A 16,201-nucleotide genomic window follows, 5' to 3' on the forward strand; every position below is an offset into this window, starting at 1 on the left:
ATGATAGGCTCAAGAAACTCCTAGCTGGGCATGCTGATGGCTCATACCTATAATTTTAACTACTCAGAAGACTGAGATCATGGTTCAAAGACAGCCAAAACAGGAAAGGCCTTGAGACTTTTATCTGCAAGTAACCAACAGATAACTAGAAGTGGAGCTGTGGCTCAGAGTGGTAGAATGCTAGCCTTGAGCAACAAGAGCTCAGGTACAGTGCTCAGGCTGAGTTTAAGCCCTGGGACTGGCAAAAAGGAAGAAGAGGAGGGAGGAAGAGGAGGGAGGAGGAGGGGAGGGGGAGGAGGAGAAGGGAGGAGGGAGGGAGGTAGGAAGAAGTAGAAGCAGCAGCAGCACAGCTACTGCTGCTAAAGGATAGTGGCCAGGCTCCAAAGTTCAAGCCCATGATTACACACATACATGCACGCGCACGCATGCACATGTGCGCGCGCGCGCGCACACACACACACACATACACCCTCCTGAATTGGTTCTAATACAGGTGGTTGTACATCAATTGCTCTTCAATCCACTTCAAGTTAATGTCAAACTAAACTATTGAACATGACCAAGTGACTCTTGCCCATGCAGTCTGGATTCTTATTCTACAAAACTACATGAGGCCCTTCCAGGGCCAGGAGTGTGGCTTAGTGAGTGCTTGCCTAGCATGCAGGAAGAACAAGGTTCAATTCCTCAGTACCATATTCAAAGAAAAGGTCGAAAGCGATGCTATGGCTCAACTGCCAGCACGCTAGCCTGAGGAAAGCCCAAGGACAGTGCTCAGGCCCTAAGTTCAAGCCCCAGGACTGGCCAAAAAATAAATAATAACCTTCCAGAGATGTATTTCTTAACTTAAAATTCATGCTTCTGGGGCAGGGAGGAAAAAGCCCAAGGACAGTATTCAGGTCATGAGTTCAAGCCCCAGGACTGGCAAAAAAAAAAAAAACATGCTTCTATTCTCTTCTGGCTTCTACATACCTTTATTTTCCTATCACCTACCAGATCCTTGGAGGTTAGTTAATTACCAATTTGTGAAGGAAGACCTGCCACAACAAAAGCTAAATTAGGTGTCCATTCAGGTGTCCTTTCTGGTTTAGGTCTTCAAAATCCATGCACACCCTTGCCGCAACCCATGTATTCCAAAATTAAATTCCAGATGATGGTTAGAGAGGTTGTGGAAACTTTGGAGGTGGGGACTAGTTTAAAGAAGGTAGGTCATGGGGCTGTACCATTAAAAGGGATACAAAATCCTCCTCCCCCTCCCTCCCCAATTCATGTGCCTTACCCTCACCCCTGGCTAACATGAGTTGAGCAATCCTGCTTTACCTTGTATTCCCGGCAATGATGCAGGTCTAAAGACAAATCCAAAGCACTGAGTCCTAGCGAGCCAAAGTAAATCTTTCCAGCCAGGCACCAGAGACACACGCCAGTAATCCTAGCTACTCAGGCTGTTTTCTGAGGATTGAGGTTCAAGGTTTAAAGCCAGCCTGACATTCTTCTCTCCAATTAACCACCAGGAAATCAGAAGTGGCACTGTGGCTCAAGTGGTAGAGCAGTACAGAGACAGCACCCGGGCCCAGAGTTTAAGCCTCAAGACTGACAAGAAAGAAAGAAAGAAAGAAAGAAAGAAAGAAAGAAAGAAAGAAAGAAAGAAAGAAAAGAAAGCAAGCAAGCAAGCAAGCTGGTGCCAGTGGCTCACGCCTGTAATCCTAGATATGCAGGAGGCTGAGATCTGAGGATCATGTGGTTCAAAGCCAGCCCTGGCACTAAAGTCCCAGAGACTCTTACCTCCAATTAGCCACCAGAAAATAGGAAGTGGCATTGTGACTCAAGTGGTAGAGTGCTAGCCTTGAGCTGAAGCGTTCAGGACAGTGCCCAGGCCCAGAGTTCAAGCCCATGATGCACCACCAAAAAAAAAAAAAAAAAAAAACCCCACACATTATAAATCTATACTCCTGATTTTCAACTCTAGTTTGAAAACTTACTGAACAGTATATGAACAGTATATCAAGAGCACTTAAAAGTAACAGGGGCTATACTAGCAGACTGCTTCAGAACTGAATCAGAGTTAATGGTAAAATGAAGGAGAAACAAATACATTGAAGCAGGAGGAAAAAGAAATAAGGAACTCTGATAAAATCTAGGACAAGCCAGGTGCCACTAGTGGCTTGTGCCTCTCTAATCCTGCCTACTCAGGAAGCTGAGATCTGAGGATCTCAGTTCAGAGCCAGCTTGAGAAGTCCATGATACTTATCTCGACTTATCTCGAATCAAACACAAACACAAACACACACACACATGCGCACACGCACACGCGCGCGCTCAGAAGTAGAGCTGTGGCCCAAGTGATAGAGCACTAGCCTTGAGCATAAAAGCTCAGAAGACCGGCCAGGAGTTTACGCCTAGTGGTAGAGTGCTTGCCTAGCATGCAGGAAGACCGGGGTTCAATTCCTTGGTACAACATACACAGAAAAAAGCTGGAAGTAGGGCTGTGGCTCAAGTGGTAGCACAGTACTGGCCTTGAGAAAGCTCAAGGACAGTGCTCAGGCTCTGAGTTCAAGCCCCAGGACTGGCGCCAAAAAAAAAAAAAAAAAAAATTTAGGGCTGGGAAATCCTAGCTTAGTGATAGAATGCTTACCTAGCACACATGAAGCCCTGAGTTTGATTCCTCAGTAGCACATACTCAGTCAAAGCCAGATATGGTGCTATAGCTCATGTGGTAGAGTGATAGCCCTGATTTCAAGACCCAGGACTAACATTCCCCCCTCCAAAAAAAATTAATACATTTATACATCTCTAGGACAAATTATATAGATCTATATAGCTCATAGAAACAGCTATTAATTATAAGAACTATATATTAAGTATTAATTGGCAAAGATTCATGGTGTCAAAACCTAACTTTATGTATTTCAATTACAGTGCTCAAATTAGGGTAATCATTTGAGGAGAAAAAGGATGATACAGTTCGCAGGCTGGAAGAGATCTAAAAGAGAAATCTTAACTCATTTGAAAGAAACAGGAACACCAGGTTAAGAGTGAATGATTTACCTACCTCAAGGTACATGATGTAACTCGTAAAGAGCTACAATCAGATCTTCAGAATTCAGAAATTCAGTTCTTGACTTCTACTAAACTAATTCTAATTCATTTATCATTCTAATTTTCTAAGACTGCATTGGTTTGTCAACTGCTTTTATAATAGATTATACATGTGAATGAATTAGTTTTGACCAGTAGAGACTTTAGGCATATTCACTGAAAACCCTTTGATAGGTTAAACTATATAAATATAATACTGGTTAAAAAAAAAAGTCTGCTCATATATTAAGGCAGAGAATTAAAAAAGTAGTTAGAATTATTGAATATAGAATTTGCTATATACTAAGAATAGTTTTATTAAATATATTAAGAATATAGTATAAGACATGCTAAGTAGTAACTTGTTAAGATACCCAAGCATCCTAGAAACTGAATTACAAATAATACTCTTTTTCACTCTATGTCACAATATAATTTTCCTATAGTTACTAATAAAGTTATGCATTCCTTGGAAGATTATATAAACGTAAAACTTCCTCACTAAATTTTCCAAGGTAAACCATCTTAAAATCTGAAGACTACAGAATTTAAAGAAATATGTGTCATTGGCCTATGGTCTTCTGTCACCACTTGGATCTCATCAGTGTCTACAAGCTAAAATCTCATGAAGAATTCGATTCCCTGGTACCACATATATAGAAAAAGCCAGAAGTGGTACTGTGGCTCAAGTGGTAGAGCTTGAGAAAGCCCAAGGACAGTGCTCAGGCCCTGAGTTCAAGTCCCAGAACTAGTTAAGAAAAATAAAATAGGGACTGTAAGGGTTTTGGAATTTTTAATGAAAAATGGTTTACACAATTCTTCCCATGGTGGTAAAGCAAATTCCATAAAACCCAAGGTATGGAATGTCAACTTAACAAATCACCACGGATGGAAAAGATAAGGGGAAACAAGGTATTATTCTTTTCTTGTCCCTAATAAATTGATAGGTTATTGGTAGTATCGAACTACTCCTATACTCCCAGATTTCCTCTGTTTAAATAATGAAAGGTGATTTACCCTTTGAAAATCCAGTCAGTGCTAGCCTTAAACTACCAGATACTCACCGAGTTAGGGTAGTTCAGGTAGCAGATCTGACAAGGCATATCCTGTGCTGATGACCTTGTATTCATCTGGCGTGTTCGAGACTTTTTACTTGGATTAATTACATGACACTCAGCAAAGAGCTTCTCCAGGTTTCCATCAAAGTACCTGCATTATTTAAACAGAAAGGATGAGAGCCCAGTAATAGCAAGGCAGAGCTCTCCAAACTGATTTTCTATAAGGAAAAGCACATTACTGAATTTAAAATTACCAAACTAATACCCTTTTGTTCAAAGGACAGGAGAGAGGTATGGCTATAAATGGTAGCAAATAAGAGGGTGAGACAGTATGTGTATATGTGTGAAAGATTGTTTTTGCTGCTTCTGATTTTTGGTATTTATCTCTGTTATTGAGTAAGGTCTGGAAAATTAAGTGATTAGCATTTTACCAGTCCCATACTAAAACATCAGAGGAAAACTAAGCTATTGCTTGAGTCATTTATGAAGAGTAGTTAAATCTGTAATGTCTACAAGTAAATTCATTTTATTAGTAACTTTAGTTAAATCAGGCTGGGTTTTTTGGTGGGAAGGGTGATTTTGTGCTGGTATTGGATTCAGAGCCTGAGTATTACCCCTTCACTTTTTCTTAAGACTAGCTCATTACCAAATGAACCACAGCTACACTTCCAGTTCTTCTTTGTTTTGGAAGAAAGGAGTTAAATGGACAGAAAAAGTATAATAGACTTTCCTGCCCAAGCAGCCTGCAAACTCAATCCTTAAATCTCAGCCTCCTTGGTATATAGGATTACAGGCATGAACTACCACACCCGACAAGTTAAATCAGTTTAACTATATTAACTCTAGTCTGGCACTGGTGGCTCCCACCTGCAATCCTAGCTACTCACAAGGCTGAGATCTGAGGATCCCAGTTCAAAGGCAGCCTAGGCAGGAAATGCCATGAAGTGCTTATCTCAAATTAACCACCAGAAAACCCGAGGTGGCACTGTGGCTCAATAGAGCGCTAGCCTTGAGCAAGAGCTCAGGGACAGCGCACAAGCTGAGTTGCAGGCCCACAACTGATAAACTGACATACATACATACAGACAGACAGACGGACAAACATACAAGCTCTTAAAAAAATCACTCACAAAGCATACCTCGCCACAAAATCATTTTTAAAATGAAATAATTACATATATCACTCTATGTAAGACTTGCTTACTTCATTTTTAAAATATTTCCATTTTGTATCAAATACCCATACACATAAATATGTACTGAAATATACAGACGTTATCAAGCCTTTTAAATTTCAAACATCTTAACAGAAAGCAGTAATACTCAGCACAATATTTCCTATTGACCAGAGGAAATGTGGCCTTTTAAAACAGCCTAGTATTCTAAAGAGAACCTTCAATCTCTAAATCAGTGCAAAAGCTAAAATATCAGTGTATGATCTACCAAGTTACTCTTTGGCTACAATGTTTTTCTAGTACATGTAGGCGATTCACAACTAAAAAACAATCAGTACTTAAAAAGACTTTTTTTTTTTTTGGTGCCTGTCTTAGGACTTGAACATGGGGCCTGGGCATTGTCCCTGAGCATTTTTGCTAACGATGGTGCTCTAACAGTTGAACCACAGCTTTATTTCCAGTTTTTTTGCTGGTTAACTTGGAACTAAGACAGCAATGGACGTTAGCCTCCTGAGTAGCTAAGATTACAGGCATAAGCCACCAGGATGCAGCTGTTTTTCAGTATTTTAAATGAAGGTCTGCTGAAAGCAGTTACAATTATTCATTTTAATCGTGATGAAAAAAGATTGTAGACACCAGAATCATCTCTAAAAATTATTACTTGTATAATCCCTTGGCTACTTTAACCTAATTGTTGAATCCTGCGAACAAATAAGAAATGGATCAAATTTATAAAAAGGGAAACCACATAAAGATAAAAGTAAGATCTAAACCGAACAACACAGCAGGAGATGAGTTTCATGGACTTTCATGCCAGGGCTGCCATGAAAGATCCGCAGATCTCAGCCTCCTGAGTAGCTAGGATTACAGGCATAAGCCACCAATGCCCAGCTCCAAGGGACTCTTTATCTTCAATTAACCACCAGAAAATCGGAAGTGGCGCTATGGCTCAAAGTGGCAGGGCACTAGCCTTGAGCCGAAGAGCTCAGGGATAGCACCCAGGCCCAGAGTTCAAGCTTCATGACCGACCAAAAAGGATTCTTTTAAAGACAAGTGCCTGGTAGCTCATACCTATAATCCTAGCTACTCAAGGCATTGAGACCTAAGGACTGTGTTTCAAAGCCAGCCCTGCAAGGAAGTCCATGAGACTCTTATATTCAATTAACCACAAAAAGTGAGGTGCTGGCTAAAAAGTATCCTTTCTTTTTTCCCTCCGGCCAGTCCTAGGGCTTGAATTCAGGCCTTGAGTACTATCCTTGAGCTTTCGCAAGGCTAGCACTCTACCACTTGAGTCACTGCACCATTTCTGTCTTTTTCTGTGTATGTGGTAATCAAGGAATTGAACCAAGGGCTTTATGCATGCTAGGCATAAACTCCTGACCACTCTTTTTTTTTTTTCCATGATCCTCTAGTGCTTTTAGAAGAAAGGAGTATTTTACTTCATTTTACTGGGGTTATTAATTTTCAACTTTTCTATTTGTTCTTGGTGGCAAATAATTTAGGTATTTTCTATTTTGAACCTCTTTAGTATACACTGCATTCCTTTAGCATTTTGAAGTGTTTTCTGACCAGAGAGAATAGATGTTCAAAGCCAGTCAAGGAATAAAAGCTAATAGTATGATTCCCATGGAAAAAAGAGAAGCACAAATAGGACTGCTGTCCATGGTGGCCTGGCATAAAGTGAGACCCTATCTAAAAAAATAACGATCACAAAAAGGATATAGGGCTCAAAGAGTAAAGTGACTACTTACAAGCAGGCACTGGAAATATCCCAAGTTCAAACCCTAATACCACCAAAAAAAATAGTAAGTGCATAGAACCTGTTTTTAAAGAGCAGTTGGCGGTTAGAGCAAACCTGAGCGGAGGTACCGTGTTCCCACATACCACCATCTCCCACCAAGTGCATGATCTCCCACTACGAATAGCCACCTATGCTCAACACACATACACTGGTATGTCATTTGTACTCAGAGGCCAGTTTACATCTGTTTCACACCTGTGTATACTCCAGGCCTTGGTGAAATGGATATATTCATCACTCATGTTGTTTCATCACTCATGATGTACCATCACAGAGAGTAGTTGTAAAAACAAACAACAACAAACAAAAAAACACACTATACTTTCACTATTCTCCCTCCAGTACCCATCAGACCCCAGCAATGGCCCACTGACCCTCCCACTGTCCCCAGTTTCACTTGTGAAGAATGTCCTGCCGTTGGAATCACACACTATGCACTCATTTCAAACTGGCTTCTTTTACTTAGTAAGAGATGTATTTCAAGGTTCCTCATCACCTAATAGCTCATGTATTTTTAGCATTGAATTATACTACAGTTCTGGATCACTACAGTATCGCCTATGTAAGGATACTTTGGCTGGTTCCAAACTTTGGCCAAGTATGACTGAAGTACCTATGAACAGCAATGTACAGGAGTTCGTGTAGATATGTTTTCAGTTCATTTGGATAAACACCAAGGACTTCCAAGTCATAGGGTAGAGAAATTCATCCACCATCTTCCAAAGTAGCCACACCACTATGCATTCCCACCTACAGGGAATCATGTGTCCTCTTCTGTTCATGATGCTGTACTGTTTGCCATTCTATTAAGAGTACAATCATATCTTACTATTTTAATTTTCATTGCTCTAGTGACATTAGACATGGGGACATCTTTTCATATGCTTATTTGCCATCTGGATATTTTCTTTGATGAGGTATCTGTGTTAAAGGCTTTTGCTCTTCTTTAATTTTTTTTTTCAAAGCTCACTATGTAAAAGCCCAGGATGACATCCAACTCACTATACTTCTGCCTCAATCTCCCAAGCGCTGATTGATTAACATCAGTTGTACCGGGTTTTAACTGGTTGGCTATTGTTTTTTGAGTTTCAAGCCATCTTTTTATATTTTAATTAGAGTCCTTTAATAGAGATATTTGCAAATAGTTTCTCCCACTCTGGGTTTACCTTATCATTTTCTTTGTTCTTTTTAAATTTAATTTCAAAGATGTTCCATATTTAGCTGTGTGTGTGTATATGTGTATGTGTGCGCGCGCACGTGTGAACTCAGGGAGCAGGGACTGTCTTTGAGCTTTTGTTCTCAAGGCTAGTACTCTACCACTTGAGCCAAAACTCCACTTCCAGCCATTCTTTTTTTTTTTTTTTTTTTTGCCAGTCCTGGGCTTGAGCCTCAGCACCACTTCTGGCTTTTTTCTATGTATGTGGTACCAAGGAATCGAACCCGGGTCTCCATGCATGCTAGGCAAGCACTTTAACCACTAGGCCAAACTCCCGGCCACTTCCAGCCATTCTTATAGCTAAGTAGAGATGAGTAAGTCTCATTGACTTTCCTGCGATCCTCTGATCTCAGGCTTCTGAAAAGCTAAAATTACAGGTGCCCACACATACTTAGCTTCTGTTGTTGGTATTCTCTATTTCAAGAGTGTCTCTTCATATTTTTACCCAAGCTTCTAAGGTTGATTTTATTTTAACTCATTATGGTGATAACCCCTCCCCCCCCAGCTCTCCTCCCCACCCTGGACTTAAACTCCAGGACGTAGACACAGGAGTGCCTCTCTGCGCTCAAGGTTAGCATTCTACCTCTTGGGCCACAGCACCATTTCAGCTTTTTCTGTGTGTGTGTGGTACTAAGGAATTGAACCCAGGGCTTCATGCATGCTAGGCAAGCACTTTACCACTAGGCCATATTCCCATTCTAATAAAAACAATTAAAGAAGGGGTACCAATGTTCAAGACATAACTGACAAATGTAACTGTAACCCCTCTATTCATTACCCTGACAATAAAATACAATTAACACACTTAAAACTAATATTCCCTATATTGTCTCTTCAGCCACACCTCATATTTTATGTGTATCCTTATTGTTTAGTTCTACTGTAGAATAAGAATACCTAATGTATCAAGAGGAATAAGAGAACAAACACTAACTTACAAGAATATTATCAGGACTAGGAGTTTGGCCTAGTGGTAGAGTGCTTGCCTAGCATACATGAAGGCCCTCGTTTGATTCTTCGGCACCACATACATAGGAAACGCTGGAAATGCTATTGTGGCTCAAGTGGCAGAGCGCTAGCTCTAAGAAAACCCAAGAACAGTGTTCAAAGCCCCAGGACAAAAAAAAAAAAAAAAAAAAAAAAAGCTCAAGGACACTGCCCAGGCCCTGAGTTCAAGCTTCCTGACTACCGCCATCACCAACAACAAAAGATAAAGCCCAGAGATCATACCAAAAAAAAAAAAAAAAAAAGAGAGAAGAAAAAGAAAAAACAAAACAAAAAACAGGTAGATTTTAGCTGGCGCAGTGGCTCACACATGTAATCCTAGCTACTTAGGAGGCTGAGATCTGAGGATTGCGGTTCAAAGCCAGCCCAGGCACAAAAGGACCTCAGACTCCTATGTCCAATTAACCTCTAGGGGCTTGGCTCAAGGGTAGGGCGGTAGCCTTTACCTGAAGAGCTCAGGGACAGTGCCCAGGGCCAGTTCAAGCCCTGTACCCACACAATAATAATAATAATAATAATAATATTAAAAAGAATAACCTGGGCTGGGAGTTTGGCCAAGCATGCACAAAGAACCGGGTTCAAATCCTTAGTACCACATACACAGAAAAGCAGGAAGTGGTGCTGTGACTCCAGTGGTAGAGTGCTAGCCTTGAGGAAAGCCCAAGGAGAGTACTCAGGCCCTGAGTCCAAGACCCAGGACTGGCAAAAGAAAAAAAAAGGAAGGAAGGGAGGGAGGGAGGGAGGGAGGGTCGGTTGCCACCCTAGTTAAGAAGTATTAATTCTTTACAAACCCTGAGAAGACTATATATGGCATGTATTTAAGACCTAAGACCATAAAACGTATGCTACAACATTTATGCTACAAAACTAAAGATTCCAGGGGCCAGGAGCATGGCCTAGAGGTAGTATGCTCACCTAGCATGGATGAAGCCCCAAGTATGATTCCCCAGAACCACATACACAGAAAAAGCTGAAAGTGGTGCTGTGGTTCAAGTGGTAGAATGCTAACCTTAAGCAAAAAGTGTCCAAGGACAGTGCCCAAGCCTTGAGTTCAAGCGTCAGGACTGGCCAAAAAAAAAGATTCCACAACAATTAAGTAAAGATACTAGTAGCTTCTAGCCCTGTAAGACTATCAAGAGGATAAAATCCAGTAGCATCTAACAGAGTGCTCAGTAATGAACAGTATTACCATATTAAGTTATGACTGGGATGGAAGATGTGTTAAATGATTTAATGGTCCTGGTAGAAATGTTTTACAGAGCACTCTGATTCTACAAACCAAATGGAGGAAAAAAACTAAAATGAGAAATATTTTCTATTTACTTGTTAAAATACTTCCGTTGTCAATTCCAACATCTACATATAAACTTTTTTTTTTTTACTATTGTAACTAAAATTGCAAATGGAATAAAGCTGGCAAGAGAAAATACAAATTTTTATCCTATCACCATAACAAGCATCCTGATTTTCTAATCCAAATGATGAAAAAATTAAGGGCATTCTTATTAGTCACTCTTCAGTTTCAGTAAAACTTTCTCTTTTAAATCTAGAAAGATTTGCTGGGCATGGTAGCTCATACCTGAAATCATAACTACTAAGGAGGCTGAATCTGAGGATCAAGATTCAAAGCCAGCTGCAGCACTAAAGAACCTGAGACTCTTATCTCCAATTAATCACTAAAAAATGGGAAGTAGGGCTGTGGCTCAAGGGGTAGAACAGTAGCCTTGAGCTGAAGAGCTCAGGGACAGCAACCAGGCCCAGAGTTCAAGCCCCAAGATCCACCAAAATAAATTAATTAATTAAATCTAGAATGATTTTCAGAGACAAAATATCTGAAATGTCCAACATAATAATCTCTGCCAACAAACCAAAGGACTGGCAGGTTTGACAGCAAAGAAATTCTAAGTAACTTTGAACTTTTGTTGAAATATGGGCTTAAAGAGTTAAGAATTGGGGGGCCAGGAGTTTGGCCTAGTGTTAGAGTGCTTGCCTAGAATCCAGGAAGAATGAGATTAGATTTCTCAGTACTACATACATAGAAAACATCTGAAGTGGTGCTATGGTTCAAGTGGTAGGGCTTTAGCCTTGAGAAAATCCAAGGACAGTGTTCAAGCCCAGAACTGGCAAAATAAAAAAGAATTATGGGGGCCGGGAGTTTGGCCTAGTGGTTAAAGTGCTTGCTAGCATGCATGAAGACCCGGGTTCGATTCCTCGGTACCACATACATAGAAAAAAGCCGGAAGTGGTGCTGAGGCTCAAGTGGTAGAGCTCTAGCCTTGAGAAAGTCCAAGGACAGTGCTCAGGCCCTGAGCTAAAGCCCAGGACTGGCAAAAAAAAAAAAAAAAAAAGAATTATGAATTGGAACTTGAACAGTGTCATATGCTTGCCAACCAGCTGCTCTACAATTGTGCCATGCTGCCATCCTTGAACAAGAAAACGTTTTTTTAATTACAAAATGAGGAAGCTCTTATTTGTGCCTCCAAAATGTATCTAGTGATTTTTTTCATACCTTTTATTTTATATATATATATATATATATATATATATATATATATATATATATATGGGGGGGTCAGTCAAGGGGCTTGAACTCTTGGCCTGGACGCTGTCCCTGAGCTCTTTAGCCCAAGGCTACCACCCTACCTACCCCTTGAGCCACAGGGCCACCTCCAGTAAAACTGAAGACTGGCATATATGCTAGACCATCTCTTTGTGAGTGGTCTAGTGAAAAAGCTTATTACAAAGGTGACAGGCAAACTGGAAGAAAAGCCTGAGGAAGCTGAGTTCCCATGGCTCATGTGGGTAATCCTAGCTACTCAGGAGGCTGAGATTTAAACATTGGGGTTCAAAGCCATCCTGGGCAGGTAAGTCTCCAATTAACCACCAGAAAACTGGAAGTGGAGCTGTGGCTCAAAGTGGTAGAGCAACTAGCCTTGAGCAGAAAAGCTCATGGACAGTGAGTAGCCACAGTGAGTAGTCCAGTCCCTAAGTTCAAGTTCCATGACAGACCAAAAACAAAACAAAACAAAACTATGAGGAGGCATGAACGAATTGAAAGGTAAGACAAGTTTTGTCTTGGATAGCTATACTTTTTTGCTATTTTTTAATTAATTAATTCATTTGGTGGATCATGGGCTTGAACTCAGGCCTGGACACTGTCCCTGAGCTCTTCACTCAAGGCTACCGCCCTTCCCCTGGGCCTGGGTATTGTCCCTGAGCTCTTAAGCTCCAGGTTACTGCTCTACCCCTGAGCCACAGCCCCACTTCCCATTTTCTAGTGGTTAACTGAAGATAGGAGTCTCATGGTCCTTAGCGTCCCGGCTGGCTTTGAGCCTTGGATCCTCAGATCTCAGCCTTCTGAGTAGCTAGGATTACAGGCATGAGCCACTGCGCCTGGCTTATTTTTATTTTTACTATTCTTGTTTTGCTCAGTACTTTCTTTGGCAGAACTAAGGGCCTATTGCATCCTAGGCAAGCACTCAGCTCTATACCACTAATCCCCATTTCCAGTTCTTGATGATATATGTAGAAATCCTACATATATCATCTACCTCATTCTACCTCTAAAATAAGACAAAGCCTGAATTCTCTAATACAAACTTTATTATAAAATTCTTAGATGAGGATTACAAGAAAGTAAGTTACTACTTCATATTAGTTTGTTCAAATAGTAATATATAATCAATCATTTACTTGTTTCTTATAAATTCAGTTCAAAAGATTTCCTGTTACTTCTAGATACAAAGCTGACAATACAGTTCCTTACCTTTCCATTAGCTTCTCTTTATCCCAATTGAAGTGGCTAAGGAGTATTCTTGTGATAGTTGCTGGATTCTAAAGGAGGGGGAAAAAAGTCATTTTTAGGTACTTGTATTTCACTAACCTTTCCCCCCCATGAGACAATGTCTAGTTGTTAAACCCAGGCTGGTATCAAATGCACTTCTCTTAGAATTGCAGGTGTGTGCCACTCAGTTTTTTACTGTCTTTTAAGGAATCTAAAGCAGGGCAGCAATGGCTCACACCTGTAATCCTAACTATTCAGAAGGCTGAGATCTGAGGCTCAAAGTTCAAAGCCAGCCCAGGCAGTAAAGTCCATGAGACTCTCATCTCTCCAATTAATCACCAAAAAAAAAGCTGGAAGTGAAGCTGTGGTTCAACTGTAATAGAGGGCTAGCCTTGAACACAAAAGCTCAGTGACAGTGCCCAAGCCCCTCAAGGACTAGCACACACACACAAAACAAATTCTACATTGAATTTTCCACAACAACAGACTACACCCAAATGTCCTTTGCTATTGTGCGTATGTGTACATGATGTAGAAAAGCATGCAGAGACGAGGGGAGATTTATGCTGAGGACCGAACCCAGAGCCTTGCATGTGCTAGGCATGTGATACTGTACTACTGAGTCCACACAGAGCTCTTTATCCCAGGACATGTTTTATCCCTTAAAGTTTTAATTTTAAGATCAAGACTATTTTAAAACAGCACGTCTGTTATTAGTATGACATACTACACAAGATTTTTACAGACTTCAAAATCAGCCAACAAGAAATTAAACAATGCCTGGCACAGTGGCTCATGCCTGCAATCCTAGCTACTCCGGAGGCTGAGATCTGAGGATCACAGTTCAAAGCCAAGTTTAGGCACTAAAGTCCATGAGAATCTTATCTCCAGTTAACCACCAGAAAATCGAAGTGGGGCTGTAGCTCAAGGGGTACAGCACTAACCTTGAGCAAAAAGAGCTCAGGGACAGTTCCCAGGCCCAGAATTCAAGCCCGATGCCAAAAAAAAAAAAAAAAGATTTATAGTTAGCAGGGCCATTCAGGCAGTGATGGCTCAAGCCTACAATCCTAGCTACTCAGAAGGCTGATATCTGAGGATGGTTCACAGTCAGGCCAGGCAGGAAAGTCTGCTTAGCCACAAGAAAACAAAGTTGTGCTGTGGCTAAAGCGGTACAGCACTGATCTTGAACAAAAAGAGCTCAGAGACAGTGCCCAGGCCCTAAGTTCAAGCCCCATGACTAACAACAACAACAACAAAAATTTAACAGGCTGCCATATCAATGCACTAATCAATACTATTTTTAAGATCTTACTGTATGAGTAGTTTAAACAAATTGAAAGCATTTTAAAATCATAGAATACTTTTGATATATTATCTAAAATGAGAAAAGATCCATGCCATGTAATAATATGCATGCAGCCTATGTACTCTTAGGGCATTCTTTCTTATGAGGGTGGTGATCATTTATAGAAGGAAAAGCTAAAAACACTATAATAGGGTGGGGGAGGGGGGAAGGGAAATGGGGACCATGACATGTGAAAGGGTATCAATGTGTGGGAATTAAGGCACCATTTATCTGGCAAATATCATGTAACCCTTCTATTAATTACAATAAAAAATATATTTTAAAAAAACACTATAATAAAACCAAGTTTTTGCTCATCAGTCAGTGCTGTCCAAAATATCTCCATTTGGGTATAAAGTCACTATGTTATCTATTTCCAGCGCCAGCTTTATCCAAAATTAGAGAACTAAATACAATCAAACTATAAAACTTACAGGAGAATGTGTTGTGGCCTTAAGTTGGTTTAATAGCTCACATAAATATAAATCAACGGCTCAGCTGAGGTTCCAACACTAAAAGATCCTAACTACAACAATAGCTACTGGGTTCAAAGTGAGCAGTTGTGGACAACCTAAAGCACAGAGCTGCTGTCACCTATAGGGTGTTACTCAGTCTTACAATTCCCATCGCAACAGAACAAAATATCCTCAGCTGGATGGTGACATGTGTTCAGATCCACTGGTTGCCAGAGACTAAGAAGAGAAAGGGAGGTTGCTAAGAACCACACAAGAGGCAAATGGGGCTAGAGATCAGGAACCACTTTGGTTATCTGATTGTGGTAATAACTATTTCAGGCATTTATCAACTTAAAATTGTATCCAAAATAACAGACTCTACTATATGTAACATGAAATATAAATTTTAAATTTTAAGTTATAAAAATATCCTGGGCTGGGAACTGGTGACTCATGCCTGTAATCCTACTATTAAAGAGGCTGACATCTGAGGATCACAGTTCCACACCCACCCAGGCAGGAAAGCCTGTGAAACTCTTATCTCCAATGAATCACTAGAAAATGAGAAGAGGCACCATGGCTCAAAGTGATAGAGTGCTACCCTTGTGTGAAAGAACTCAGGGACGGCACCCAGGCCCTGAGGTTCAAGCCCCACAACCCACAAAATAAAAGCATCCTGGAGCAACAATAGAATTACTTTAAAAAGAACAATGAGGGCCAGGAATGTAGCCCAGTGGTAGAGTGCTCCCTTAGCATGCATGAAGCCCTGGGTTCCATTCCTCAGTACATAGAAAAAGCTGGAAGTGGCGCTGTGGCTCAAGTGGCAGAGCACCAGCCTTGACAAAAAATGTCCAAGGACAGTACCCAGGCCCTGAGTTCAAGCCCTAGGACTGGCAACAACAACAAAAAGAACAATAACTACTACTACTGAAGAAGAGGAAGAGGAGGGGGAACGAACAAGGTGCAGGCTCATTGTAATACTAGCTACTCAGGAGGGCTGAGATCTGAGGATACTTACTCAGAACCAGCTGGTCCTGAGACTCTTATTTCCAATTAAACATCAAGAAAGGCAGAAGTAGATCTGTGGCTCATGTGGTAGAACACTAGTCTGAGAGCAAATAACCTCAGAGATAGCACCTGAGTTCAAGCCCTAAGACCAACACAAACAAAAAGAGAATGTTTTCTGTAATCCTAGCTACTCAGGAGGCTGAGATCTGAGGATCACTGTTCACAGCCAGCCTGGGCACTAAAGAACATGAGACTCTTTTCCCCAATTAATCACTAGAAAAT

General features: G+C 40.8%; 1 protein-coding gene across 1 annotated transcript in view; it reads right to left on the minus strand.

Moving 5' to 3' along the window:
• Positions 1-16,201, minus strand: part of Arih1 (ariadne RBR E3 ubiquitin protein ligase 1) — a 58,442-nt gene that overhangs the window by 28,071 nt on the left and 14,170 nt on the right. The window contains exons 2-3 of the mRNA XM_090321655.1: positions 13,094-13,161; positions 4,137-4,281 (exon numbers count right to left, since the gene is read on the minus strand). Coding sequence (XP_090177781.1) covers positions 4,137-4,281; positions 13,094-13,161 — 213 coding nt within the window. The remainder of the gene's footprint in view (positions 1-4,136; positions 4,282-13,093; positions 13,162-16,201) is intronic.

Source organism: Megascapheus bottae, chromosome 30 (genome assembly GCF_031878675.1).
Source record: "Megascapheus bottae isolate mThoBot1 chromosome 30, mThoBot2.hap1, whole genome shotgun sequence".
NCBI classification, from domain to species: domain Eukaryota; kingdom Metazoa; phylum Chordata; class Mammalia; order Rodentia; family Geomyidae; genus Megascapheus; species Megascapheus bottae.